The 26,243-nt window shown below is 48.5% G+C and overlaps 1 protein-coding gene across 1 annotated transcript in view; it reads left to right on the top strand.

Annotated features, from left to right (window-relative positions):
- slc17a5 (solute carrier family 17 member 5) overlaps positions 1-26,243 on the top strand; it is an 80,265-nt gene that overhangs the window by 45,612 nt on the left and 8,410 nt on the right. The window contains exons 6-7 of the mRNA XM_038800482.1: positions 2,483-2,601; positions 12,329-12,487. Of these exons, the coding sequence (XP_038656410.1) occupies positions 2,483-2,601; positions 12,329-12,487 (278 nt within the window). The remainder of the gene's footprint in view (positions 1-2,482; positions 2,602-12,328; positions 12,488-26,243) is intronic.

The following is a 26,243-nucleotide window of genomic DNA, read 5'->3' as shown; positions in this document are numbered from 1 at the left end:
GCACTGATCGTGGAGGTAGATCTTGCTAACTAGAAAAAGACCCACTTTATGCCTACTTCTGTTTCTTGTTAGCTAACCAATCTTCTATCCATGCCAATAAGCTACCCCCCTACACCATAGTTTTTTTTTTTGCAATAACCTTATCAGATGCCTTCTGGAAATCTAAATATAGTACATCCACCAGTTCCCCTTTATCCACAGCATGTGTTACTTCTTGAAAGAACCCCAATACATTTGTTGAACGTTATTTCCCATTCACAAAACCATGTTTTTAAAAAAAGTTAGAGTAGCCAATTATTTTTTTTTCCAATTAAGGGTTAATTTAGTGTGGCCAATCCACCTAACCTGCACAGCTTGGGTTGTGGGGGTGAAACCCACACAGACATGGGGAGAATGTGTAAACTCCATACGGACAGTGATCCAGGGCTGGGATTCGAACTCGGGTCCTCAGTGCTGCAGTCCCAGTGCTAGCCACTGTGCCGCATGCTGCCCTACACAACGATGTTGACTCTGCCTGATTGCTGTAAATATTTCTAGGTGCCCTGCTATGATATCTTTAACAATAGCTTCTAACATTTTCCCTCCGGCAATGTTGAACCTGGAGTTTCCTGCATTCTGTTCTCCCTTTTTGAACAAAGGAGTTCTATTCATTATTTTTTTGATCTAATGTGACCTTTCTGAATCTGGAGAATTTTGGAAAATTAAAATCAATGCATCAACTATTTAACTAGCCGCCACTTCCTTTTTTAAAACCTATTTATTTCAAATGTATATGAAAAGTTAAATCATATAAACAATTCAGGGAACAAACTTCCCAACACAACTACACAGTTTGTACAGATTTTTCCCCTTTTTCACCCCCCCGCCACACACACACACCCCCGTGATGAAAAACTCCTCAAACACAGCAACGAACATCCCCACTTTGCCTAAAAACCCTGCGCTGAACCCCTTAACTCGTGTTTGATCTTTTACAGCCGAAGAAAGTCATATAAATCACCCAGCCAGGCTGCCACCCTCGGTGGTGTTGCTGACCGCCTCTCCAATAAAATTCATCGCTGGGCAATCAAAGAGACGAAGGCCACAAATTCGGCCTGCCTTTCCTCCATCAGCTCCGGCTTGTCAGATATCCCAAATATCGCACCAGAGGTTCCAGCTCAGCCTCCTCTCCTACTATCCTTGCTCGCGCAGCAAACGCTCCTGCCCAGAATCTCTCCAACTTTTCTCAGCCCCTGAACATAGTGCATGATTCGCTGGTCCCAGCCCACACTTCTCACACTCGTCTGTCACTCCCTGAAAGAACCCACTCATTCTTGCCTGCATATGTACCCTGTGTACGACCTTCAACTGTATCACGCTCATCCTTGCTTACGAGGAGGTCGCATTTACTCTTTGTGACCCTCACTCCATACTCCCCAGTTTATCTCCTCTCCCAGCTTCCCATCCCACTTCTTAATCTTCACCATCCCCTCAACCCCCTGTTCTCCCAGCCACCTGTATGTGTCTCCGGTCCTACCCCCTCCCTTCCATATCCGGAAGCGACAGTCGTTCCAGCAGTGTGTACCTCGGCAACCTGGGGAACTCTTTCCAAACCTTACACGTGAAGTCCCTTACCTGGGGGTACCTAAACTCACTTCTTCTCGGGAGCTCAACCCCCTCCTTCAATGCATCTGTACTGGCAAACCCTTCTTCCAGGTGCAAATCCCTCGCCTTAACCAGCCCCACTTTTCTCCACTTTAGTAATCCAAAGTGTAAGGACAGAATTATACCCTGCAAACCCACCAGCTTTTATATTTATATTTCCATTATAAATTGAAGCAAAGAGTGAAGTTTAAATTTTTTTTTCACTTTTTAAATTAAACTTACAGATAGCGAAAGCAATGATTGATTGGATTAAGGTTGAAGCTAAAATAAAGCTAACATTTTTAAAAATGTTTATTTTTAGTTGAAATATTTCCTTAGAATGGAGAAAGTTGACATTCACTAATATTGAATTCACTTTTCAGGATCAGTGAGGGTGGTAAAGCATAATAATGAACTTAGAATATTGTTAAAAAACCCAGTTACACCTCATTTAACAAGGTGCCATTTTCTCCTCTTTTTCCTCCCCCCCCCCCCCAAATGATTTTCACTAAGACGATCAGTATAAGAGTTGAAATTCACATCACCTCTCAAGATTTCCTATTGATTGCAGTCTGGGGATGTCTCAACAGTTACTCTCTGAAGAAACGTAGAAAAACTGACTCTAGATTTCCACATCATCCTGCATTTTTATGGACTCCTGGACAGCTTCACTGGAATAATGACAACAAATGCAAACAATTTCCCTGCCAATACTAATATAAAATGTAGGATATTGGAAATGTGAATATGCTGGAAAAAATTACATTTAAATGCACGTGTGTGTGTAACATAACAAATTGTTTTGGTGTTTAAGTCTCCTATCATTATACATTTTAATAACTTATTTTTTGTTCATCAGGTGCATTTGGTGTGGCCTGGTGCCTATTATGGTTCATGTTGGCGAGTAGCACACCAGAAACCCACCCAACTATATCTAAAGCTGAACGAGCATATATAATTTCTTCACTTCGTGGCCAGGTAGGACATTTCCTGCCATTTGGAATAATTGACACAAGCTGAGCATATGGTTCAAAACCTTTACCTCAAATCATCGAATCACAGAATTTACAGTGCAGAAGGAGGCCATTCGGCCCATCGAGTATACGCCAGCCCTTGAAAGAGAATGCTACTTAAGCCCATGCCTCCATTCTATCCCCGTAACCCAGTACCCCATCTAACCTAAGGGGCAATTTAGCGTAGCCAATCCATCTAATCAGTACATCTTTGTACTGTGGAAGGAAACCAACGCAGACAGTCATTTGAGGCTGCAATTGAACCCTGGTCTCCGAAGCTGTGAGACAGCAGTGCTAATCACTGTGCCGCCCTAAAGCTATCAAGTCACTTGATTCTGTGTCAGCAGCTTAGAGCTTTGTGCACCTATCCCGAACTAGGAAAATTATTCAGTTCTATTTTAAAAATGTATAAAGATAGTACAGTCCAGACTTCCGGTGGCGTGGGCGCGCAGGGCGGCCGCAGTGCGAAGAGCACCCGCCGGTGGCCACGAGTCGTGGCGATTTCAGGGAAATCCCCGAGTTTCAGCGCACCCCCCTGACTATTGTTGGCCTCTGGGGCCGTCGCGAGCAGCCAGCGGGGAGGGTTTAAAAGCCGGCAAAGAACCTCGCGCGGGTGTTGGGCGGCGGGGCTGAGGCCCTGGGCCCAGCGCGGCGTCGAGGCCACAGCAGCGGGGGCGGAGCTACGAGGAGGCCGAGACGGCAGACCCGAGTCCAGGGCACAATATAAGTGACGTGTCCCACTTCGGATGGCTCCCACCAAGGAGGAAGAAAGAAGGCTGAAGCCTGGTCGCAGGGGAGCTCTGAATGAATGCAGAGGAGAAAGAAAGAAGATTTGAAGATTTAAGGAAGTTTGGTGAAGGTTTTTTTTCTCTTCCCTTTTTTTTTCAAAAGAAAAAAGAATAATTCCGATTAATGAAGGACAGGAGGGTGGAGGAGAAGAGAAAGAAAGTAAAAAAAACAATAAGCCGCTAAAGGATGCGAAAAGCAGCGTCGAAGAAAGGAGGAAACGCCGGTTCGCCGCTGAAGGAGAAGACGAATAAAAGTGTTGACAGGATGGCGGAAGCGGGGCCGCACTATTTACGGTGGAGAAGGTGACCGAGGTGATGGCGGTGGAGCTGGAAAAACAGTTTGCGAGGCACATGGAGGCCTTGAGGAAGGAGACGGTGGTCGTATTGAAGTCACTGGTGGAGGAGGCAATTGCCCCGATAATTGCCCTGTTGAAGGTGGCGGTGGCAAAGGCATTGGCCGAGGCGAGAGAGCAGGGCGAGAAATGAAGGAAGTGGAGGAAGTCGTGTCACGACACAGCGACCAGGTCACCTCGATGGGGGATGAGCTGCGGAGGGTTGTGGAGGTTAACCGAGGACTCCGCGCAAAGCTTGAAGACTTGGAAAACCGCTCAAGGCGGCACAATTTGAGAATTGTGGGCTTGCCCGAAGGGACAGAGGGCCCAAGGCCAACACAATACTTCGCTAAGAAGTTGGCGAAGCTGATGGGGGAGGGTGAGAACCCCTCCCAGTATGAGCTAGACAGAGCTCATCGGTCATTAAGGCCGAAGCCCAAAGTGAACGAGCCGCCAAGGGCAGCAATTATTTAGTTCCTTACGTTTTGCATGAAGGAGAAGGTATTAAACTGGGCAAAGCAGAAGCGGGAAGTGCTATGGGACGGTACTGCGGTTCGGATCTACCAGGGCTTGACGGTGGAGTTGGCAAAAAGACGAGTGGCGTTTGGGCGAGTGAAGGCGACGTTGTACAAGAAGGGGGTACAGTTTGGTATGGTATACCCAGCGAGGTTGAGGGTAACGTATAACGGCAAAGACTTTCATTTTGAGACAGCGGATGCGGCTGAGGTGTTCGTGAAGGCCGAAGGCTTGGGACAGACATGAAGAGCGGAGCTGGAAGGGAGACTGTGGACTGTGTTTGAACAGCCAGAAAATGTATAAATGTTATAACTTTCTTTTTTCGGATTTGTATTGTAATCTACTTCTCTTTGCATTGTTACAGAGTTCAAGTTAATGGTGGGTTGATTGGCACTCTGTGTTGCGACAGTTAAATGTTATGTTAGTGAATTGTATGGGTTGGATTGTTGGGTTTGTTTGTTTCTTTCTCTGGGACTGGGTGGAAGGGGATGATATGTCTTAGGGGGGGAGGAGAGGCGAGGCGAGGAGGAGGAGGAGAGAGCCACCCGCACTAGCTAGCTAAAGTCAGCTAGTGAAGGGAGAGGAGGACTGCGGACGTTAGAGCCTGGATAGCAGGCTTCAATGGGCCATGAGGCGAGCGAGAGGGGGGGGAAAGGGATAGATGTTGGGGGATGTTGTTTCAGGAGGAAATGTAGGGAAGGTTCTCGGGAGGGAAGGGGTTCGATGTTAACAATGGACAGGGGCGGGTCAGGCTTATGGGGCAGGGCCCGGGGGTATGATGATGGTGGAAAGAAAGGTGGGGGGGGGGGTGTGAGAGACCCCCAGTAAGGATAGTCACGTGGAACGTGAGAGGGCTAGGATGTCTGGTCAAGAGTGCTTGCGCATCTTAAAAGTTTGAAAACCGATGTGGCAATGCTGCAGGAGACTCGCTTGAGGGTGAAGGACCAGGTGAGACTTAAAAAGGGCTGGATTAGCCAAGTGTTTCACTCTGGATTTGATGGAAGGGCTTGAGGGGTAGCGGTGTTGGTCAGCAAAAGGGTACACTTCGAGATGGAGAAGGTGGTGGCAGATCAGAGGGGTAGATATGTGATTGTGGCAGGGGCGCTGGACGGGAGATTAGTGGCGCTGGTAAGTGTATACGGTCCCAATTGGGACGATGTGGGATTCGCGAGTGGACAAAGAAGAGCGGTTGGAGCGGCAGAGGGTAATAGATGAGATGTTGGAGGTAGATCAGAGTTATGCAGAGAATGGGGACCCAGCGAAGCTGGAAAGGAGGAAGGAACTACAGGCGAGCTTCGACCGACTATCCACCAGGAAGGTGGTGTGCCAACTGAGACGAGCAAGGGGTGCAGTTTATGAACATGAAGGCGTATGTTAGCAGGTCGGATCCGGAGGGAGGCAGTGCCAAGGGAAATTCTTCAGGTAAGGGATAGGGCAGGGAAGTTGGCGGTGGCTCCAGAGCTGATTAACAAGGTTTTTGAGGAGTTTTAAGAGAGGTTATACAGATCGGAGCCACCCAGAGGAGACCGAGAGATGCTGGAATTCCTAGATGGGTTGGAGTACCTGAGGCTAGGGGAGGGGGACAGGGTTACATTAGAAGGAGCAATACTGGAGCAGGAGATAAAAGATGCGATTGGGAAGATGCAGTCGGGTAAGGTGACAGGGCCGGATGGGTTTCCGGTGGAATATTATTTTAAAAATTCAAGGATAAGCTGGAACCCCTGATAATGGGGATGTTTGAAGAGGCGATAGGGAAGGGAGTGCTGCCGCAAACCTTGGGGCAGGCATCGATTTCACTGTTGCTTAAAAAGGATAAGAATCCGACGGAGTGTGGGTTGTATAGGCTCCTATCACTTCTGAATGTGGACTCAAAGGTATTGGCGAACGTACTGGCGGGTAGGCTGGAGGAGTGCCTCCCGAAAATGATAGGTGAGGATCAGACGGGGTTCGTGAAAGGGAGGCAGCTGTTTTCGAATATCAGGAGGGTTTTGAATGTCGTTATGGCACCGGCGGAAGGGAAGGTGGTTGTGGCATTGGATGCCGAGAAGACGTTTGATCGGGTAGAATGGGGGTACCTGATGGCAGTGCTGGAGCGGTTTGGGATTGGACCAAGATTTGTGAACTGGGTAAAACTATTATATAAGGAGCCGAAGGCAAGGGTCCACTGTGGGACGAGGCAGGGATGTCCTAAGTCCCCCCTGCTGTTTGCACTTGCGATTGAGCAGTTGGCCATCGCATTAAGAAGTTCGGGAGCATGGCAAGGAATAGTGCGGGGGGGGGGGGGGGGGGGATAGAGTAAATAGGGTGTCCTTATATGCCGACGACTTGCTGCTGCATGTGTCGGAACCGAGTGCGTCGACAGGAGGATTGTTGGAGTTACCGCGGGTATTTGGGTCTTTCTCTGGGTACAAGCTGAACCTGGACAAGAGTGAGTATTTTGTGGTGTCTCAGCCGGGGGTGGGGGCTGCCATTCCGTAGGGAATGGACTCGCTTTAGGTATTTGGGGGTGCAGGTTGCCTGGGAGTGGGGGAGGCTTCGCAGGTACATCACTAGTTTGGTGGGGAGAGTGAAAGCCGACCTGGCGAGGTGGGATGATTTCCCTCTGTCACTGGCGGGGCAGGTACAGGTGGTTAAAATGAATGTGTTGCTGCGATTTCTGTTTATTTTTCAATGCCTACCGATTTTCCTGCCAGTCTTTTTTCAGGGAGATTATCTCGTTCATATGGCGAGGGTAGGTGGCCAGAGTGAGGAAGGTGCTGCTACAGAGGGGAAGGCAGGCAGGGGGTTTGGGTCTCCCGAACCTGATGTACAACTACTGGGCAGCGAATGTGGAGAAGGTGCGGAGCTGGGTCAGAGGGGTTGATTCCCAGTTGGTCAGAATGGAGGAGAGTTTGTGCAGGGGGTCGGGACTGAAAGCATTAGCAACAGCACCGCTCCTGACAGCTCCAGGGAAATAGCTTCATTGAAAATCTGGATTCCGTTTCGCCAACACTTCGGGTTGGGGGCAGGGTCAAGGGAAATGCCAATTCGGGAGAACCACAGATTTGAGCCAGGGAGGTGGGATGGAAGCTTTCGGAAATGGGAAGAGAAGGGGATTAATATGCTAAAAGATTTGTTTCTTCGGGGTCGATTTGCAGGATTGAGGGAGCTGGAAGCGAAGTATGGGCTGGAGCAGGGAGAAATGTTTAGATATATGCAGGTTCGGGACTTTGTCAGGAAGGAGATACCAAGCTTCCCTCGGAACCGGCTTCCACGTTGCTGGAGGAGGTGCTGATGGCAAGGGGACCGGAGAAGGGAGCAGTGTACAGAGCTATGTTGGAAAAGGATAAGGCACCACTGGAGGGGATCAAAGCAAAGTGGGAGGAAGAGTTGGGAGAGGTTATAGAGGAGGGGGTCTGGTGTGAGGTGCACTGGAGAGTGAATGCCTCCACCTCATGTGCGAGGTTGGGGCTGATACAGCTGAAGGTGGTGTACAGAGCACACCTCATGAGGGCGAGGATGAGCTGATTCTTTGAAGGAGTAGAAGATGTGTGTGAACGCTACGGGGAGGGGCTCTGCTAACCATGTTCATGTTTTCTGATCCTGTCCAAAGCTAGAGGATTACTGGAAGGAGGTGTTTAGGGTAATTTCCAAGGTGGTGCGTGTGAAACTAGACCCGGGTCCCCGGGAGGCCATATTCGGGGTGTCGGTCAGCCAGGGTTGGAAGCGGGTGCGGAGGCAGATGTAGACTTCACCTCGTTGATCGCCCAAAGGCTGATCCTGCTGGGATGGAGAGCAGCCTCCCCATCCTGTGCCCTAGCGTGGCGGGGGCCCCTGTTGGAATACTTGACCCTTGAGAAGGTTAAGTTCGAACTGAGGGGAAGCTCTGAGGGGTTCTACAAGTCATGGGCATTATTTATTATGCACTTTCAAGAACTGGATAACATCGACCATTAGAAATAGAAATAGAAAATCGCTTATTGTCATGAGTAGGCTTCAATGAAGTTACTGTGAAAAGCCCCTAGTCTCCACATTCCGGCGCTTGTCCGGGGAGGCTGGTACGGGAATCGAACCGTGCTGCTGGCCTGCTTGGTCTGCTTTAAAAGCCAGCGATTTAGCTCAGTGAGCTAAACCAGCCCCATTAGTTGGGGGAGGGTGGGGAAGGGGGGCTGTGTATATTAAAGATGGCTGTGGGTAATCCCTGATTCGTTTTTTATCATTTGTTTATGTTAACATGCGGGCTCATGTTTGGGGGTTGGTGAGAGGATGGGATCGTTGTTATTGTTATGGTGTTTGAATATTTGTTGTTTGATTATTGTTGGTGGGTGTAAATGCGGGAGAAAATTGCGAAAAATGCGAATAAAAATATTTTTTAAAAAAAAGATAGTACAGTCCAAACTTTCAACTATATAGAACACAACAGCAGGAGTAGACAATCTGGTCCTTGATGCCTATTGCACCATTCAGTTAGATCATAGGTAACTGAACTCTGTTGACCTGCCTTTGTTCTATATCCCTTGATACCTTTACTGAACAAAACTCTATTGTTTTCCATCTTAAGTTTCAATTGATGCAATTTTCAGAGTTTTGGGAGGGAAACTTCCACTATTCTTTGTGTAATGTATTTCCTGACAATCGCATCTCGATAGTCTAGCTCCAATTTTAATTTTATGTCCTATTGTTTTGGATTCTCCCACCAGAAGAAACAGTTTCTGTATTTGCCCTATCAAAGCATTTAATATGCAGTTTGGAGAGTTAAAAAATTGAGATATTTTAATTAAGTTATTGCAGCCTGTCCTAATTTAACATTCCAAGCCATAGTACTGATGAATTGGTGCTGTGATTCTTCCAAGGTCAGTAAATCTTTACTGAGTTGCAGTGTCTAAAGCCGATCATAGTGCTGCAGGTGTAAATTTACCTAGGTTCTGTACAACTGAAACATTACTTCCTCATCTCTGAATTCCAGAATCCTTCAGCAATCCATTATTCTTTAAGAGGGGCTGGTTTAGCTCACTGGGCTAAATCACTGGCTTTTAAAGCAGACTAAGCAGGCCAGCAGCACGGTTCGATTCCTGTACCAGCCTCCCCGGACAGGCGCCGGAATGTGGCGACTAGGGGCTTTTCACAGTAACTTCATTGAAGACTACTCGTGACAATAAAGCGATTTTCATTTTCATTTCTGTTTCATTACATATTCTATGTTTGTAATTTATCGATACATATGCAAATGTGCATGCGCGCGCACACACACACTATTATTGATCATTCCTAGTTTCCCTTGAACTGCTTTGTAGAACTGCTGCCTGATAAATGAAGTCCCATAGTGTATTAGGGAGTTCCAGGATTTTGACCCAGCAACAATGATGGGTATTTGCTCTAAATTGCCTGTGGCATGGAGGGGAGGTTGATGGTGGTGATGCTCCCATGAACCTGTTACCCTTCTCGGGTGATGGAGGGTCACAGGTTGAGGATGTCTTATCAAGGATTCCTTGGTGGGTTGCTTAAGTGCTACATTGGTAATTGGTAGTGTGCATTGCTGCCTCAGGGTATCGTTTAAGATGGTAAATGGGCCATTTTGTGCTGGATGTTGAGCTGAATTGAGTGTTGTGCTCCTGTGCTCATTCAGGCAAGTGGAAAGTACTCCCATCACACTCTTGACTTGTAGATCCTGAAGAGGCTTTTGGGAATTGGGAGATGAGTCACTTGTTGCAGATTTCTGACTTACTCTAGTAGTCACAGCATTTACATGGCGCATTCAGTTGAGTTTCTGGTCAATGGCAACTCCAGGATGTTGATAGGAAAGTTTGACAATACTAGTAATAGCTTATATTTATAATAGAACATCACAAGGCATGTAAAACAAAATGTGCACTGCTGCCTCACGGTGCCAGGTCACTGTCCGTGTGGAGTTTGCACATTCTCCCTGTGTCTGCATTGGTCTCACCCCCACAACCCAAAAGATGTTCGGGGCAGGTGACTTGACCAGGCTAAATAGCCCCTAATTGGGGGGAAAAAATAATTGGGTACTCTAAATTTTGAAAAACCTGTCACAGAGCCCCATAAGTAGATGTTAGGTCTGGTGACCAAAACCTTAGTCAAAGAGGTGGGACTGGAGGAGATTACGAGGTAAAGTTTTGACCACACCGTTAAAGATCGTTAGGACGATGATTCTACCTTGAAGCTCCTACAGTGATGTCCTAGGACTCCGTTTATTGGAAAAGGTGCTGCATAAAAGACTGATCCAGAAGGTGAGATCGCAGGGAATGGGGGGGTAGAGTACTAGATTGGATTGAGGATTGATTGACTGACAAAAAGCTGAGGGTTGGGATAAATGGATCCTTCTCTGGCTGGCTAACTGTAACTAGCGGGGTGCTGCAAGGGTCGGTTCTCGGACCTTAACTGTTTACAATCAATAAAAATGATTTGCAAGCAGGAACAGTGTAACATAGCAAACTTTGCAGATCATACTAATATAGTCGGAAAGCAGGCAGTGAAGAGATCAAAATTTAATAGGTGGATATAAATAGGTCAGGAGATTGGGCCAAAATTTGGCAGATGGAGTTTAATGTGGATAAGCATGAGGTTATCCATTTTGGCCAAAAAAAAATAGAAAGGCAAATTATTATCTAAATGGAAAGCAGATTCAAAACGCATCTGGGCAGAGAGTTCTGGGTGTCTTTGTTCATGAATCACAGAAAGTCTGTGTGCAGGTACAGCATGTGATTAAAAAGGCAAATGGAATGTTTGCGTTTATTGCAAAAGGACTGGATATAAAAGTAGAGAAGTGTTGTAATTGTAAAGGGTGTTGGTGAGACCATATCTGGAGTATTGTGTCCAATTTTGGTCTCCTTATTTGAGGAAGGATATGGTGGCATTGGAGGCAGTTCAGAGGAGGTTCATCAGATGGATTCTGGGGATGAAAGGATTAATCTCTGAGGAGAGATTGAGCAGTTTGGGCTTATACTTGTTGGAATTTAGAAGGATGAGAGGGGATCTGATTGAGATATATAAAATACTAAAAGGGATTGTCAAAAGTAAATGTAGACCAAATGTTCCCCCTTGTGGGGAAACCTAGACAGAGGTCACAGATATAGGTTGAGATGCGGTAGATTTAGAACTGAAATGAAGAGGAACTACTTCTTGCAGAGCATGATGAATTTGTGGAACATACTGTCCACAGTGCGATGGAATCAGAGTCATTAAATGGTTTCAGGAAGGAGATAGATATATTTCTGATTTTTAAAACAAACTGGTTCAAGGGATATGGGGAGGTGGATTTGAGACCAGGAAGAGATCAGCCATGATCTGATTGAATAGTGGAGCGGGCTCTCGGGGATGAATTGCCTACTAATTCCTATGGCTCCATAATCTTGCTTTGTGTTTGGCTTAATGTCAGTGGTTGCTGTGGAATTCGGCTCGTTTGTTTGTCAGTGTCTGGGATGAGTGGTCTTAAACTTGACATCAGTGAGCAGATTATTGGTGAATGAGTGCTGCCTGATAACACTGTCGACAACTCCATCCATTATTGCTGATGTTTGGGAATAAGCTGGTATGGTGGTGATTGGCCAAGTTGGACTGGATTGGCTTTTTGTTTACAGGACACACCTGGACAATTTTTCAGGATTCTTGATATGCATTTCCGATGAAGCTGCCTCTACATTATGGCTGATGGTATGTTCCTTCCTTTGAAAGCATTTGCCAGATATTGATCCCAAAACTAAAAGATACAGGCCAAAGAATATTTTGTCATCAATTAGTAATTAGACAATCTTGTTAAGACTCAACTTAGTCTCGTGTTCCTTTCATGAAGTGGGGGAAATTGTTTCTATTCAGCTGTTCTCTCCGAGCTGTTTTTTATTCCTGTGTTAAAGCACAAAGCAATATTTTTTTAAAACAACAACCAGCACTGTATAAACCTAGCACGAAGAATCTGGAAATAGTCAAGAATAACATTCAGTTCTAGATAGTTGTAGCACTTCTAGTTGCAATGTTACCGTGTGCATGTAAATAGCATTTAGGTGATTTACTCCTTCAATTTTAATACCTCTTTCAATTTTGTTTTGTTTCACTTCTGTAGCATTCTGTTAAGAATTATGTGCCCTGGAGATCACTATGGAAATCTTTGCCGCTCTGGGCTATAATCGTTCCTCATTTTTGCTACAATTGGACATTTTATACGTTATTAACACTCCTGCCAACATACATGCAAGAAATTCTACAATTTGACATTAAAGAGGTAAATCTGAACAGATTATTAAGGCTTAAATGCAGTGTGCCTAGAATGTTTTGCTAAATTTGGTGCAAACAATGAAAGCAGCTTTTATCTCTGCCTAAGTTATGCTGTACTTTGAAAAATCCTGCAACATGTATCAGATATTGGTTTTGATAAATAATTTTTACACCATGCTGTCACTAAAATCCATCAGCACTCATTTCACTGCCAGTAATTAAGCTCACGTTTGACTAAATAATTCCAATGCCAATTTAGACTAAAATCGTAAGCTTTCAGTATTTGCAGTTCCCTATCGTAGATTTTCAAGTTTTGTGCCAGATGAGTTCTTTGGTGTGTACAATCACTCTTGTAAGTGGACCTCATGTACCCTAAGGTCAATTTTACTGCCCAGTATCCAGTTGGCAGAGAAAAGAAAAGAGAGGCCAGTGAATCCTCCACCGTTCCAGCTCACTGTCTTCACCTGCAGTGAATGGGCAGGGGGCAGGGGCCATCATGTCAAAATGGGATCTCTGAGTCACACCAGTCTTGTTTAATAGGGTTGACACTAAGGCGTAAATCATTGTCTCGTGGACGGAATGCTGCCAAATAAATCTTTTTTTTAAAAAAAAAGTATTTTTATTCCAAATTTTAAACATTTTTACAATATACAAAAGTAACAAAACCCACCCAATACATTAAAACCCTCCACCCATATCTCCCCCATCTCAGCAATCAATGGCAACCAACAGTCTAAAATGCAGAATGGACAGACCCCAACTATTGTAGAACCCATCACTCTCTCTCCTTGGAGCGAATTTTTCTTTATCCAGGGCTTAAAAATTCCAGCAGGTCCCCCTGCACTCCCAAGGCACAGGGTGGAGAAGCTGACCACCCCAATCAGACCCACCTGTGAGCAATCAGCGAGGCGAAGGCTAAACATCAACCCCTGGCCCGCCTGTAACTCCGGTCGGTCCAGCACCCCGATAGCTCCACATCAACATGCAGAACCCCTGAAATGGTCCTGAAAACCCCTCCAAAACCTTTCCAACTTCGGACAGAACAAAAACATATGTACATGTTCGCAGGGCCCCTTCCACATTGCTCACAGACATCCTCCACCCCCTTGAAAGCCAGCTCATCCTTGACTTTGTCAAGTGCGCCCTGAACACCACCTTCAGCTGTATCAGTGCACACAAAGTTGAGGCATTCCCCCTCCAGAGCACATTGCACCACAATCCCTCCTCCAGTGCCACTCCCAGCACTTCCAATTAGCCTTAAAACCCACCACAGACACCTTATCCTCCTCCAAAATGCTCCCGGAAATCGTTGAAAATGTCCCCCTCTTCAAAACCCCCACCCCCCCAATCCCCCACCGCTGGCAGCAACCCCTTCAATAACAAAGAGGCAGGCGCTATCGTGTAGGTCGGGATGTCCAACCTCGCAAAGTCCCACGCCTGAATGTACCGGAATCCACGCCCCCTCACCTCTGCACCAACCCAAACTTCTCATTCAGCTCCTTTAAGCTCGCAAACCACTCTCCGCGAAACAGATCCTTCATTTCCCTAATCCTCTTTTCTTCCCATCCCCGGAACCTTGCAATCCCCCCACCCCCACCCCCTCCCTCCTTCACCCTGGCTCAAACCCGTGATTTCCCTAATTGTCCACAAAGTACTCACTTTTCCCCAAATTCAGCTTATAGCCAGAGAACGTCCCAAATCTTTGAAGCAAGCCATTATGTCCCCCACCGAGGAGCCTGGCTCCAAAATATCCTCAGTACAATGGTCAAGGGCTTTATAGCCAATGCGAACAGAAGTGGGGGACATGGAGCACCCCTACCTTGTTCCCCGGTGCAATGTGAAATACCCTGAATTCATATCTTTCCTGCGCAGGCTCTCCATCAGTGCTTTATATAGTAACTGCACCTATGCCACAAACCTCGGCCCAATCCCAAATTTCTCCAACAACTCCATCAAATACCTCCACTCCACCAACCCAAACGCCTTCTCCGCATTTAATGCCACCACCACCTCCAGCTACCTTCCCTCTGCCAGAGAAAGCACCACTTTCAGCAGCCACCTCACATTTGATGACAACTGCTTGGCCTTAAGCGAACTTGACTGATCCTCCCCAATCCCTCGGAAGGCACCTCTCCAGCCTTAACGGCAACACCGTTGCCAATATCCTGGCGTCCACATTCAGCAGAGATATGGGCCTGTACGACCCACACTTTGGCGGGTCCTTATCCTCCTTAGGCAGCAATGAAATGGAAGCCAGTTCCATCGTTTTCGGCAAGACCTCCTTGACCATCACGCCTAGGGGATTTTCACAGTAACTTCATTGCAGTGTTAATGTAAGCCTACTTGTGGCAATAAAGATTATTTATTTATTTATTTATTTAGAACGTTTCCACCAACAACGGCACCAGCTTCTCCTTAAATCGTTGTAAAATTCAACCTCAAACTCATCTGGTCCTGCTGCCTTCCCTGCCTGCATCTTCCTGATTGCCACCTTCACTTCCTCCCACCGGCTCCTCCTGCCCCGCCTTCTCCACTTCACCCAACCTCGAGCACTCTAACCCACCCAGGAGCTCCCTCAGCTCCTGCTCATCCTCTGGTGCTCCAATTTATATGTCACTATGAAACTCCTCAAATATCTTGTTAATCTGCTTCGGAGCCACCACCAACTCCCCCGTCCTATCCAAAACCCGAACTATCTTCCTCGCTGTAGCCTGCCTGCGAGCTGACCTGCCAACATTCAACCCGCTTCCTCCCCATACTCCTAAACAGCACCCCCTTGTCCTTCTCAACTGACAAACTGCCTTCCCCATAGATAGGTCGAACCTTCCTTCTCCTTTGCAGGAGCCCCGGATCCAGGTCCCCCGTATACCTCCCATCCACTTCCAAAATTTCTTCTATCAACCGTTGGCGTTCCTCCCTCGCTTCCCTATCCACCTTAGCCTTAAACAAAATCACCTCCCCCCTCACCACTGCCTTCAGAGCCTCTCAAACCACCAACGGCGAAACCTCACCCGTGCAATTGAACTTCGTCTTGCAAACACCTCACCCAGTTTCGACCCTCCCCCCACCACACTCCTGTTCACTAACTAACTTCCGTTTGCTAGCGCGGTGACCCCTGCCAGAGCCCGCCACCTTCCCACCCCATCCTCAATAACCCGGCCCCTCATGCCCAACAACTCTCATCCCCAAACCAAGAGAAAAGAAGGCACCCACAAGGAGAAACAAGAACACTTGTAAACCCTTCCCCCACCACACACACACACACACGCAAAACCCTAATCCAAGGAAAAAAACTCAATAAGAAGCACGATAGCATTGTGGATAGCATAATTGCTTCACAGCTCCAGGGTCACTGTCTGTGCGGAGTCTGCACATCCTCCCCGTGTGTGCGTGGGTTTCCTCCGGGTGCTCCAGTTTCCTCCCACAGTCCAAAGATGTGCAGGTTAGGTGGATTGGCCATGATAAATTGCCCTTAGTGTCCAAAATTGCCCTTAGTGTTGGGTGGGGTTACTGGGTTATGGGGATAGGGTGGAGGTGTTGACCTTGGGTAGGGTGCTCTTTCCAAGAGCCGGTGCCTCCTTCTGCACTGTAAATTCTTTGGTTAAAAACATTCCCAACGAAGTCCAAATCCCAATTCTCATCACAGTCCCAGTTTTTCAGCCTTGACGATCACCTTCACCATGTCAAAGTAAAAGTCCGTTGAATTGTGAGTCACTCTCAGTTTCGATGGGGAGACCATTCCGAATCTCACTCCACTGCCATACAAATCCGCCTTCACCCGTCCAAAGGAGTCCTCGTCAACTCTGCTGTCAGATTTTGGTATATGCGTATACTAACGCCTTCCCACTTCACATCCCGCCTCTGCTTAGCCCAGCTCAAAACCTTCTCCTTCACATGGTAGCTGTGGAAGCAGACTATGACTGCCCTTTGTGGCTAATTTGTTTTAAGCTTCGACTGGAGTCACTGATGCGGCCTGTCCAGCACACAGGGAAGGCTCTTCCCCTCTCCATCAACTCGGAGAAAATGTTCGCAAATTACTCTGGTCTCACGCCCTCCACCCCTTGGGCCGACCCATGATCCTCAAATTTTGTCTCCCTCAACCTGTTCCACTCCCTTCATTTTCTCCCCTTGCTCGCGCACCTCGACCGACGTCTTTGTCAATGCCACCTTTATCGGGTCAAGCGCCTCTGCGCCCACTCTTCAAGCGAAGACGTCATCTCCCTCCGAAGCATCTTTAAACATTTGGCAAACAGCATTTCAAATATGGCTGACCTGCACAACACACGCCATATTCACTTAACTTTAATGCGATAGGGGAGCCTACCTCGCCCTCACAATCTCGCTCCAATCAGATTCACAGGAGGCGAGGGCAATGTCAGGTGCAGACTTCATCCAGTTCCTTTGGGCCATCTTCATCTTTGTGAAAATGGAAAATCCAACCTCATAGATCACGATGACGCGCAATAGCAACAAAATGCTTGTTTTACTCTATACTGGATAGTCCTAGGCGATGCTACTCCATAATGCTGACAACCTCATGGGCTGAAATACTGTGACCAATCGTTCACACCCACCCGGGGGTCGCAATCCACACGGAAAAACCCTGGTCTAATCACAGCTTTATGTAGTTGTAGCACAATTTCTACTCTTGTAGTCTGACCTTTTGAATATATATCTCAGCTTTGCATTAGTCATTTTAAAATTTGTCTGTTTCTGTCTATTGGCATTTAATCTATGTGTAATAATCAGTCTACGTGGACCCTAAAGTATCTTTGGATCTCCACTGTTTTTAGCTTTTCACGTTTAAAAATCCGTTCTAGGTTCTGTGAATACAACGGAGCATGGATAAACTAACAGAATGGGGTACAAGTAGAAGGTTGAATCTATTCTTAATTAAGAGTATTGTAAGGTGATCTATTTTGGCAGAAGGATTAGGGGGAGGCAATGTGTTCTTTATGGCACAATTCTAAAGAACATGCAGGGCATATTGAGAAATTGGTTCGCCAATCATGTTGGCCTCCAGCTTCTGTTGAGTAAAGAGACAAGAGATCTGCTCCTTTTCCCAAACACCTTTATTTTTCTTAAGAGTTTGGTGCTGAGTATGCTCTATCATCACATCACATGCCTCAAAGGCCACCTGCAACTTCCTTACATATCAGTGCCAACTATTGGATCAATGAGACATCTAATTGGAATGTTTCTTAACCCATTCCTTAACAGTCTACCCTTCCTTGGAGAAAAAATAATTTGGTGAAAACAAAATTTCAAGAAACTCAAAAACACACGCAATTTCTCCCCCCCACCCCCTTTTTTATTTGAAAGGAAAAAAAACAGTCACAGAAACAGGCACCCTTCATTAACAATATCCAACATTTTCTGTGAACTAGCCCCTCTTGTCGTGAAACAGTCAGACAATTGATAGCTACTGTCGACCCATTTAATTTTTGCTATCTCCCTTGTCTTCCTTAGCCTTTTCTCATTAACAGTTTTTGTAGAGTTTATTGTCAATGTGACACTCGTGCTTTTGACCACTCTCCTTATTTTCTTTGTTTCCCACACGAGGGCAACATTTACCATTGCTCCCCAAAAGAAAAATTATTAAACCTCCTCTGCTTGAAACCCCATCACATAAATTTGCATAGGACACATCACTATAAACTGAGTTTCAAGTGCTTAAGGTCACCTAAAACCGGGAACCTCAAAACACAATCCTGCATTTTTAGTTTGACCAACGCTTTATTTGCCCTCATTATTCTTCCACTTTAGGGTCATTCATTTTTGTACTCAACTCTAAGACATCAAAACTAACCTCCGGTCTAGTCTGTCTACCTAACCAATTCAGTTGCTCCAATTAAACTTCGCAGTTGCCCTTTTTCCACCTTTGAAACTACTGCGTCTTTTTGCGAAACCCGACAACGACTAATTGCTATTGAGCTGATGCTCTCCAAATAAGATTGCTGACATAAAGTTGCCCCTAACTTAGTCTGTTCGATTTCCAGTCCAATATATTTAAATGCACGGGAAGCCTGACTTCCAACCCTGAATTCTTTCCTCAACCCAGTGATTACAATAGCTTTGAAATCACGAGTCCAACCCCACAAAATATCATCGACATGCATCATAAAGATGCCAGAAAGATTTCCCTTATGGTGCCAGTAAAACATTGCAGGATCTGCTTTCAACTGGCAACAGCCTAACTTTAACAAAACTGACCTTACCGAAAAATACCAGACGCATCCACATCCATATACACATTTGTTCAACTTCCAGAGTACCCCTTCTGTGTTGGCTGCCTCTTTAGGAGGACGGAGAAAAATGTCTCTCTGAAGCTGATGTCCCTGCAAAAAGTTAGCTTTTATATCTATAGATTTGCATTCCCATGCCTTTGTGGCTAATAGAGCCAAGAAGATCTTTAAAATAACCTTTCCTGCTGTAGGTTAATCTACCCTTAAATCCTGATCTTCTAAGTTTTATTCAAATCCCCTTGCCACAAGCCTGGCCTTTGCCTTATAAGTTCCATCTGGAAGAACCTTTTCCGTGCAAATCCATATATGGGATAGAGCTCTTTGTCCCCTATCCGGTACTTCCGTGTATACCCCAAATTCACTCCAACTATGCAGTTCTTGCTGTTTGGCATCTTTGATCACTTTTTCATCTAATTTATTGGAGGCCACCAAAATCTCACTTCCATGTGGCCTTCTACTCCTAGTAGCATTCATAGTCTTACCCATGTTCCGAGACCTTGACAAACTATGTCCCCTATCCCGCCTGGTATCTCATTCTGTACTGCTGCTGCTTGATCTTTCTCTTCTGCTGTGGGATGTACTTTCAATAGTTCTCAACCTTTTCCTGTGAACCTGTTCACTATCCGATGTACTATTTGAACTGGCACTGTATTTCTGTGCCCTCCATTTTTGAACTTTGTGTTCACAATCAATTGTCTTGACCCCCCCCCTCCCGTATGCTGTACTTTCCATCAGTGTTTATACTTTCCAGTGGCCTTCCCTGCTCTACTAATAACAGTTGCAATCTTTCATTGACTAGATCCTCCAGGCAAGTACGTCACTTTTGTCCCAACTTTTGGCAGTTGTCCTTTCAGAAAAATGGCCTGTTCTAATTCATCAGAAGTATTTTTCCTCTACAGAAACCATGTCTACATCAGTTAACTAGTCCTCGTAGTTCAGACCCTGGCTCCTCATCATGTCTGTCTGCTCTGTCTAAACTTGAAAATTTGTAATCTGTACCCATTATCCTTGATGAATGTACCCTAACAGTCTGATTGCCATGTTGCAAAATAATTGTTTTGTCATCTATGCCCATGATCTTCCCTGGGCCTTCCCATTCATTAAAATTGTCTCTCTGTCTCCTTGCTGAAAAACGGTATTTGATGGCTTTACAGTATTCCTTAAAGCTCTGCGAATTCTTTCAGAGACTTCTGCTTCCAAAAAAAGCTTTTCTACTGCTATGTAATGCATTTAAATGCTCAACAAAGGCAGAGCTAATTGTAGTCCCTTCCCAAGCTGGAGGCTGGTCATCCAAAATGGACGGAATTTTAGGATTTCTACCGAACACTAACTGGTAGGGGCTATAGCCCCCAACCATCTGCAACAAATTCTTTGCATGTGCCGCCCATGCTAAGGCTGAATTTAACTTGCAATTTGGTCTGTCTGCCAAAATTTTACTGGAGCAAGCCATCTATTAATGCATGGTTTCTTTCACACAGGCCATTACTAAATGGGCTTTCCGCAGCCGTATTTGTAACTGCGATATTCACGTTTTCACACATATCCCTAAACTCATCTTTAGCAAATTCTCCCCTGTTGTCTGTAAGGAATTTTGCCGGTGGGCCCATTCCTGACCCTATCCATTTTTCCACGATTTGATCCAGGATTACACTCTCTTCTTTACTTCGTACAATGGTTGATTGACTAAATCTGGTTCCAAAAGCGAAATAAATATTTAGCTTTATCCCAGATCTTAAGGTCCATGGCCACAATGTTGGTAAAATCCCTGGCTAAAGGTAGGATTGCTATCGGTTGTGATGGTGTCCTTCTGTACTTCCTACAAACCTCACAGTGATCACTACCTTGTTCTATCTGCTTAGTATAGTCTTCATCCCTTACCCTTGCATCATTTAATAAAATTTTCAGCCTCCAAGGAGACGGATGTGCCCCCCCCCCCCCCCCCCCCCCCCCCCCGGGTTGCTGCTGCTGCTGGCCTAGTACCTTATCGTTGAGCCAGAAAGTCGAGGAAAGGCTGCCACCTCCTAAAGAACCCTTGTACCGACCCCCTCAGGGCGAACTTGACCCTCCAACTTAATGAATCCCGCCATGTCATTAATCCAGGTCTCCACACACGGAGATCTTGCATCTTTCCACTGCAGCAAGATCCTTCGCCGGGCTACTAGGGACGCAAAGGCCAAGACATCAGCCTCTTTCGCCTCCTGCACTCCCGGCAACCACCTCAACCCCAAATATCGCGTCCCCAGCCTGGCTTGACCCTGGATCCCACCACACTCGACACTCCTCGCCACCCCCTTCCAGAACTCCTCCAGTGCCGGGCATGCCCAGAACATAGGGGCATGGTTCGCTGGACTCCACGAACACCTGACGCACCTGCCTTCGCCCCCAAAGAACCTACTCATCCTAGATCCGGACATGTGGGCCCGGTGCAGCACCTTGAACTGGATGAGACTAAGCCTCGCACATAAGAAGAGTTGTTCACCCTCTCCAGGGCATCCGCCCATGTCCCTTCCTCAATCTGCTCTCCCAGCTCCACCTCCCACTTAGCCTTCAGCTCCTCTACCGACGCCTCCCCCACCTCCTGCATTACCTGGTAGATGTCAGACACCTTCCCATCCCCGACCCACACCCCCGAAAGCACCCTATCCCTTACCCCCCGCGGGGGCAGCAAAGGGAACCCCTCCACCTGTTGCCTAGCAAACTCCTTGACCTGAAGGTACCTGAACATATTCCCCGGGGGGAGCTCAAACTTCTCCACCAGTTCACCAAGGCTCGCAAACCTCCCGTCAATAAACAGGTCTCCCAACTTCCTAATGCCCGCCCTGTGCCACCCCAGGAACCCGCCATCCATGTTTCCTGGGACAAACCGGTGGTTCCCCCGCAGCGGGGCCTCCACCGAGCCCCCCACTTCCCCCCTGTGTCGCCTCCACTGCTCCCAAATTTTGAGGGTAGCCACCACCACCGGGCTCGTAGTGTACCTCGTTGGAGGGAGCAGCAACGGCGCCGTTACCAGTGCCTTCAGGCTCGTGCCTCCACAGGACGCCATCTCCATCCGTTTCCATGCTGCCCCCTCCCCATCCATTACCCACTTGCGTACCATCGAGACGTTAGCCGCCCAATAGTACCCAGAGAGGTTGGGCAGCGCCAGCCCCCCTCTATCCCTGCCCCGCTCCAAAAAGACCCTCCTTACCCTCGGAGTCCCGTGCGCCCAAACAAATCCCAGAATGCTGCTGTTCACCCTCTAAAAAAGGCCCTCGGAACGAAAATGGGGAGGCACTGAAACAAAAACAAAAACCTCGGGAGCACTGTAATTTTAACGGACTGTACTCTACCCGCCAACGGCAGCATGTCCCACCTTTTAAACTCCTCCTCCATCTGCTCCACCAACCTAGTAAAATTGAGCTTGTGCAGAGTCTCCTAGCCACCTGAACCCCCAGGTACCTAAAACTCCTCACTGCCCTCTTTAGCGGGAGCCTACCAATCCCCTCCTCCTGATCTCCCGGGTGTACGACAAGCAGCTCACTCTTGCCCAGGTTCAATTTATATCCCGAGAAACTCCCGAACTCAGCAAGAATCTCCACCACCTCTGGCATTCCCCCCCACCGGGTCTGCTACATACAACAGCAAGTCGTCCGCATACAGCAACACTCGGTGCTCCTCCCCACCTCGCACCAACCCCTCCACCTCCTCCTCCCTGAGAGCCATGGCAAGAGGCTAAATTGCCAGCTCAAAAAGCAAGGGGGACAGGGGGCACCCCTGCCTCGTCCCACGGTGGAGTCTGAAGGACTCGGACCTCCTCCCATTTGTCGCTCCACTCTCCATCGGGGCCTCGTACAGCAACCTCATCCATTTAATAAACACCTCCCACAAGTACCCCCACTCAACCCTGTCAAAGGCCTTCTCCGCATCCAATGCCACCACAATATCCGCCTCTCCTTCTGCTGCCGGCATCATTATCACATTTAGCAGCCTTCGTACGTTAGTGTTCCCCTTCACAAAACCCGTCTGATCTTCATGTACCACCCCCGGCACCCAGTCCTCTATTCTAGTGGCCAAGATCTTCGCCAGCAACTTGGCGTCTACATTCAGCAGTGAAATCGGCCTGTATGATCCGCACTGCAAGGGGTCCTTATCACGCTTCAGGATCAGGGAGATTAGAGCCCAAGACATCGTCGGGGGCAGAACAACCCCTCCCATGCCTCATTGAAGGTCCTAACCAACAGGGGGCCCAGCAGGTCCGCATATTTCTTATAAAATTCAACCGGGAACCCATCCGGTCCCCGACTGCATGTGGCCAATCCCACTGACCAGCTCCTCCAACTCGATCGGCGCCCCCAGTCCCTCCACCTGCTCCTCCTGCACCCTTGGAAATCTGAGCCTGTCCAAAAAACTCTCCATTCCCCCTCCCACTGCCGGCGGCTCCGACCGGTTCAGTTCCCTATAGAAGTCCCTAAAGACCTCATTGACCTCTGCCCCCTGCCGCACCACATTCCCATCTCTATCCTTCACTCCACCAATCTCCCTAGCCGCGTCCCGCTTACGAAGCTGGTGCGCCAGCATCCTGCTCGCCTTCTCTCCATACTCGTAGACCGCTCCCTGCGCCTTCCTCCACTGTGTCTCCGCCTTCCTGGTGGTCAATAAATCAAACTTGGCCTGCAAGCTACGCCGCTCCCCCAGCAATCCCTCCTCCGGGGCCTCCGCGTACCTCCTATCCACACTCTACTCCTCCACCAGTCTCTCCCTCTCCCCCCTCTCCCTGTGGGCTCGGATGGAGATCAGCTCCCCCCTAATCACTGCCTTCAGAGCCTCCCACACCATCCCTCAACTGGGCCTCCCCAGTATCATTGACCTCGAGGTACCTCTCGATACATCCCGGAACCCTCCTACACACCACCTCATCAGCCAACAACCCCACGTCCAGACGCCAAAGCGGGTGCTGGTCCCGCACCTCCCCCATCTCCAGATCCACCCAATGCGGAGCATGGTCCGAAATCGCAATAGCCGAATACTCGGCCTCCTCCACCCTCGGGACCAGTCCCCTATTCAAAACAAAGAAATCAATGCGGGAATAAACCCTGTGCACATGGGAGAAAAAAAGAGTACTCCCGAGCCCTCGGCCTCCCGAACCTCCAGGGATCCACTCTTCCCATCTGGTCCATAAACCCCCTCAACACCTTGGCCGCTGCCGGCCTCCTGCCTGTCCTTGAAATAGAACGATCCAGTAGGGGATCCAGCACCGTATTGAAGTCCCCCCCCCCACGATCAGGCCCCCCACCTCCAGGCCAGGAATGCGGCCCAACATACGCCTCATGAAACCAGCATCATCCCAATTTGGGGCGTACACATTAACCAACACCACCCTCTCCCCCTGCAGCTCACCATCACATATCTGCTGCCACTATCAGCCACAACCTCAGACGCCTCAAACGCCACCCTCTTCCCCACCAGGATCGCCACCCCCCGGCTCTTCGAGTCGAGCCCTGAGTGGAAAACCTGCCCCACCCACCCCTTCCTCAGACGGACCTGGTCCGTCACCTTCAGGTGGGTCTCCTGGAGCATGGCCACGTCCGCCTTCAGCCCCTTCAGATGCGAAAACACCCGGGCCCGTTTAACCGGCCCATTCAACCCCCTCACGTTCCACGTAATCAGCCGGATGAGGGGGTCCCCCGTCGACTAGCCATAGCCCATCGACTGCTCGCCCCTGGCCATCACCCATTCGGCCCGTTTCCCACGGAGATAGAACCTCACCCCGACCCGCACCAACTCCTCGGCCAATCCAGCAGCAACCCGGTGTCCCCCCCCCCCCCCAGGCTAGGACCCCTCCTAGCCGCGACTCTCCCTCCACTGTACTCCCGTGAGCCAGCTGCCTTCTGCTGACCCCGGCAGCTCCCGCCCTAACTCCGACCCCTCCCAATATGAGTTCCCCCCTCCTCCCCTGCATCAGCTCCTGGGCACCGCTTCAGTGCGGGAAACCCGGTCTAATAACCACACCCCTCGCCACCAGCTCCATCCCCCTCGTCCCGCAGCGCGGGAAACCAGAGAAAAGCCCGCGCTTTCACACTGCCCCACCCTACCAATGCAGCTCCCAAACCGCAGTCCCAACCCAACCAAACAACTGCGTACAAACAATGACACAGATCAACCACAAACCCCAATACCCCCCCTTAAAACACAAAACCATAACCCACATCGTCCGAAAGTGAGAGAAAAAACAAAAACAAACAGAATAACCCGCTACAGCATAAACAATAATACAGAAATAGAAAAACTCCCACAGCCCCCAATTTCTAATTCGAGTCCAACTTTTCAGCCTGCACAAAGGTCCATGCTTCCTCCGGGGTCTCAAAGTAGTGATGCCGGTCCTTGTAGGTGACCCATAGGCGCGCAGGCGGCAACATGCCGAACTTCACCTGCTTTCCATGGAGCACCGCCTTCGTCCGGTTAAACCCGGCTCTCCGCTTGGCCACCTCCGCACTCCAGTCCTGGTAGAAACGCACTACCGAATTCTCCCACTTATTACTCCTCATCTTCTTGGCCCATCGGAGAACACACTCCCGGTCACTGAACCGATGGAACCGCACCAGCACCGCCTGCGGGGGTTCATTCGCCTTCGGCCGCCTGGCCAGTACTCTGTGGGCCCCCTCCAGTTCCAGGGGCAGATGGAAGGATCCTGCCCCCACCAGCGAGTTCAGCATCACAGCCACATAGGCCGGCAGGTCCGACCCCTACAGCCCCTCCTCGAGGCCCAGGATCCGCAGGTTATTCCTCTGTGACCGAAGCTCATCTCCTTGAACCGACCTTGCCACTTTTTATGAAACACCTTGTGTATCTCCACCTTCTCCACGAGGGCTGAAACCACCACCTCGCGCTCAAAGGCCTGCTGCTGCAACTCCAGTATCGCTGCACCCTGGGTTGTCTGGGTCTCCAGCAGCTTACTCGTCATTACCTTCAGGGATTCCAAGAACTCCCCTTTCAGCTCCGTGAAATAGCGCAGAAGGGCCACCTGCTGCTCAGTCCACTCCTCGGGGGCTCCACCGGCCGCCATTTTGTCCACCTTCCCCCGCTTTTCCAGGGCAGCTGCTGCCGTTTTTCTCCTCGCCCCACTTCGAGTCCGCACCATAAATGCCGGGGGATTTTGCTCCAGACCCCTTTATCCACCGGGAATCGTCGAATCAGCGCCGTTTGGGGGCCTTAAAAGAGCCCACAAGTCCTTTTAAAGCGAGCGCTGCCGAACGTGCGGCTTAGCTCCGCATAGCCGCAACCGGAAGTCCGTCATGTGTAGCTTCAAACACTCTATCATAGCATGCTGGACAGTTGAAATAATAATGGTATTGAGAGTCACACAGAAAACATTGATTTATCATACCCCGGGCATTTCTGGGTTTCATTTTCCTATTTCCATTCTCCATGTCCCTCCCTCCTATTATACATTTTAAGTGAGTTTCTGTCCTCATAATTTTCGAGTCCCAATTTCCTTCCATATTCTCGGAACCTGTTTGTAGCTGTACGATCTCTCCATCC

This window comes from Scyliorhinus canicula, chromosome 6 (genome assembly GCF_902713615.1).
Source record: "Scyliorhinus canicula chromosome 6, sScyCan1.1, whole genome shotgun sequence".
Classification (NCBI taxonomy): Eukaryota; Metazoa; Chordata; class Chondrichthyes; order Carcharhiniformes; family Scyliorhinidae; genus Scyliorhinus; species Scyliorhinus canicula.
This window is presented reverse-complemented; position numbering and strand designations above follow the sequence as displayed.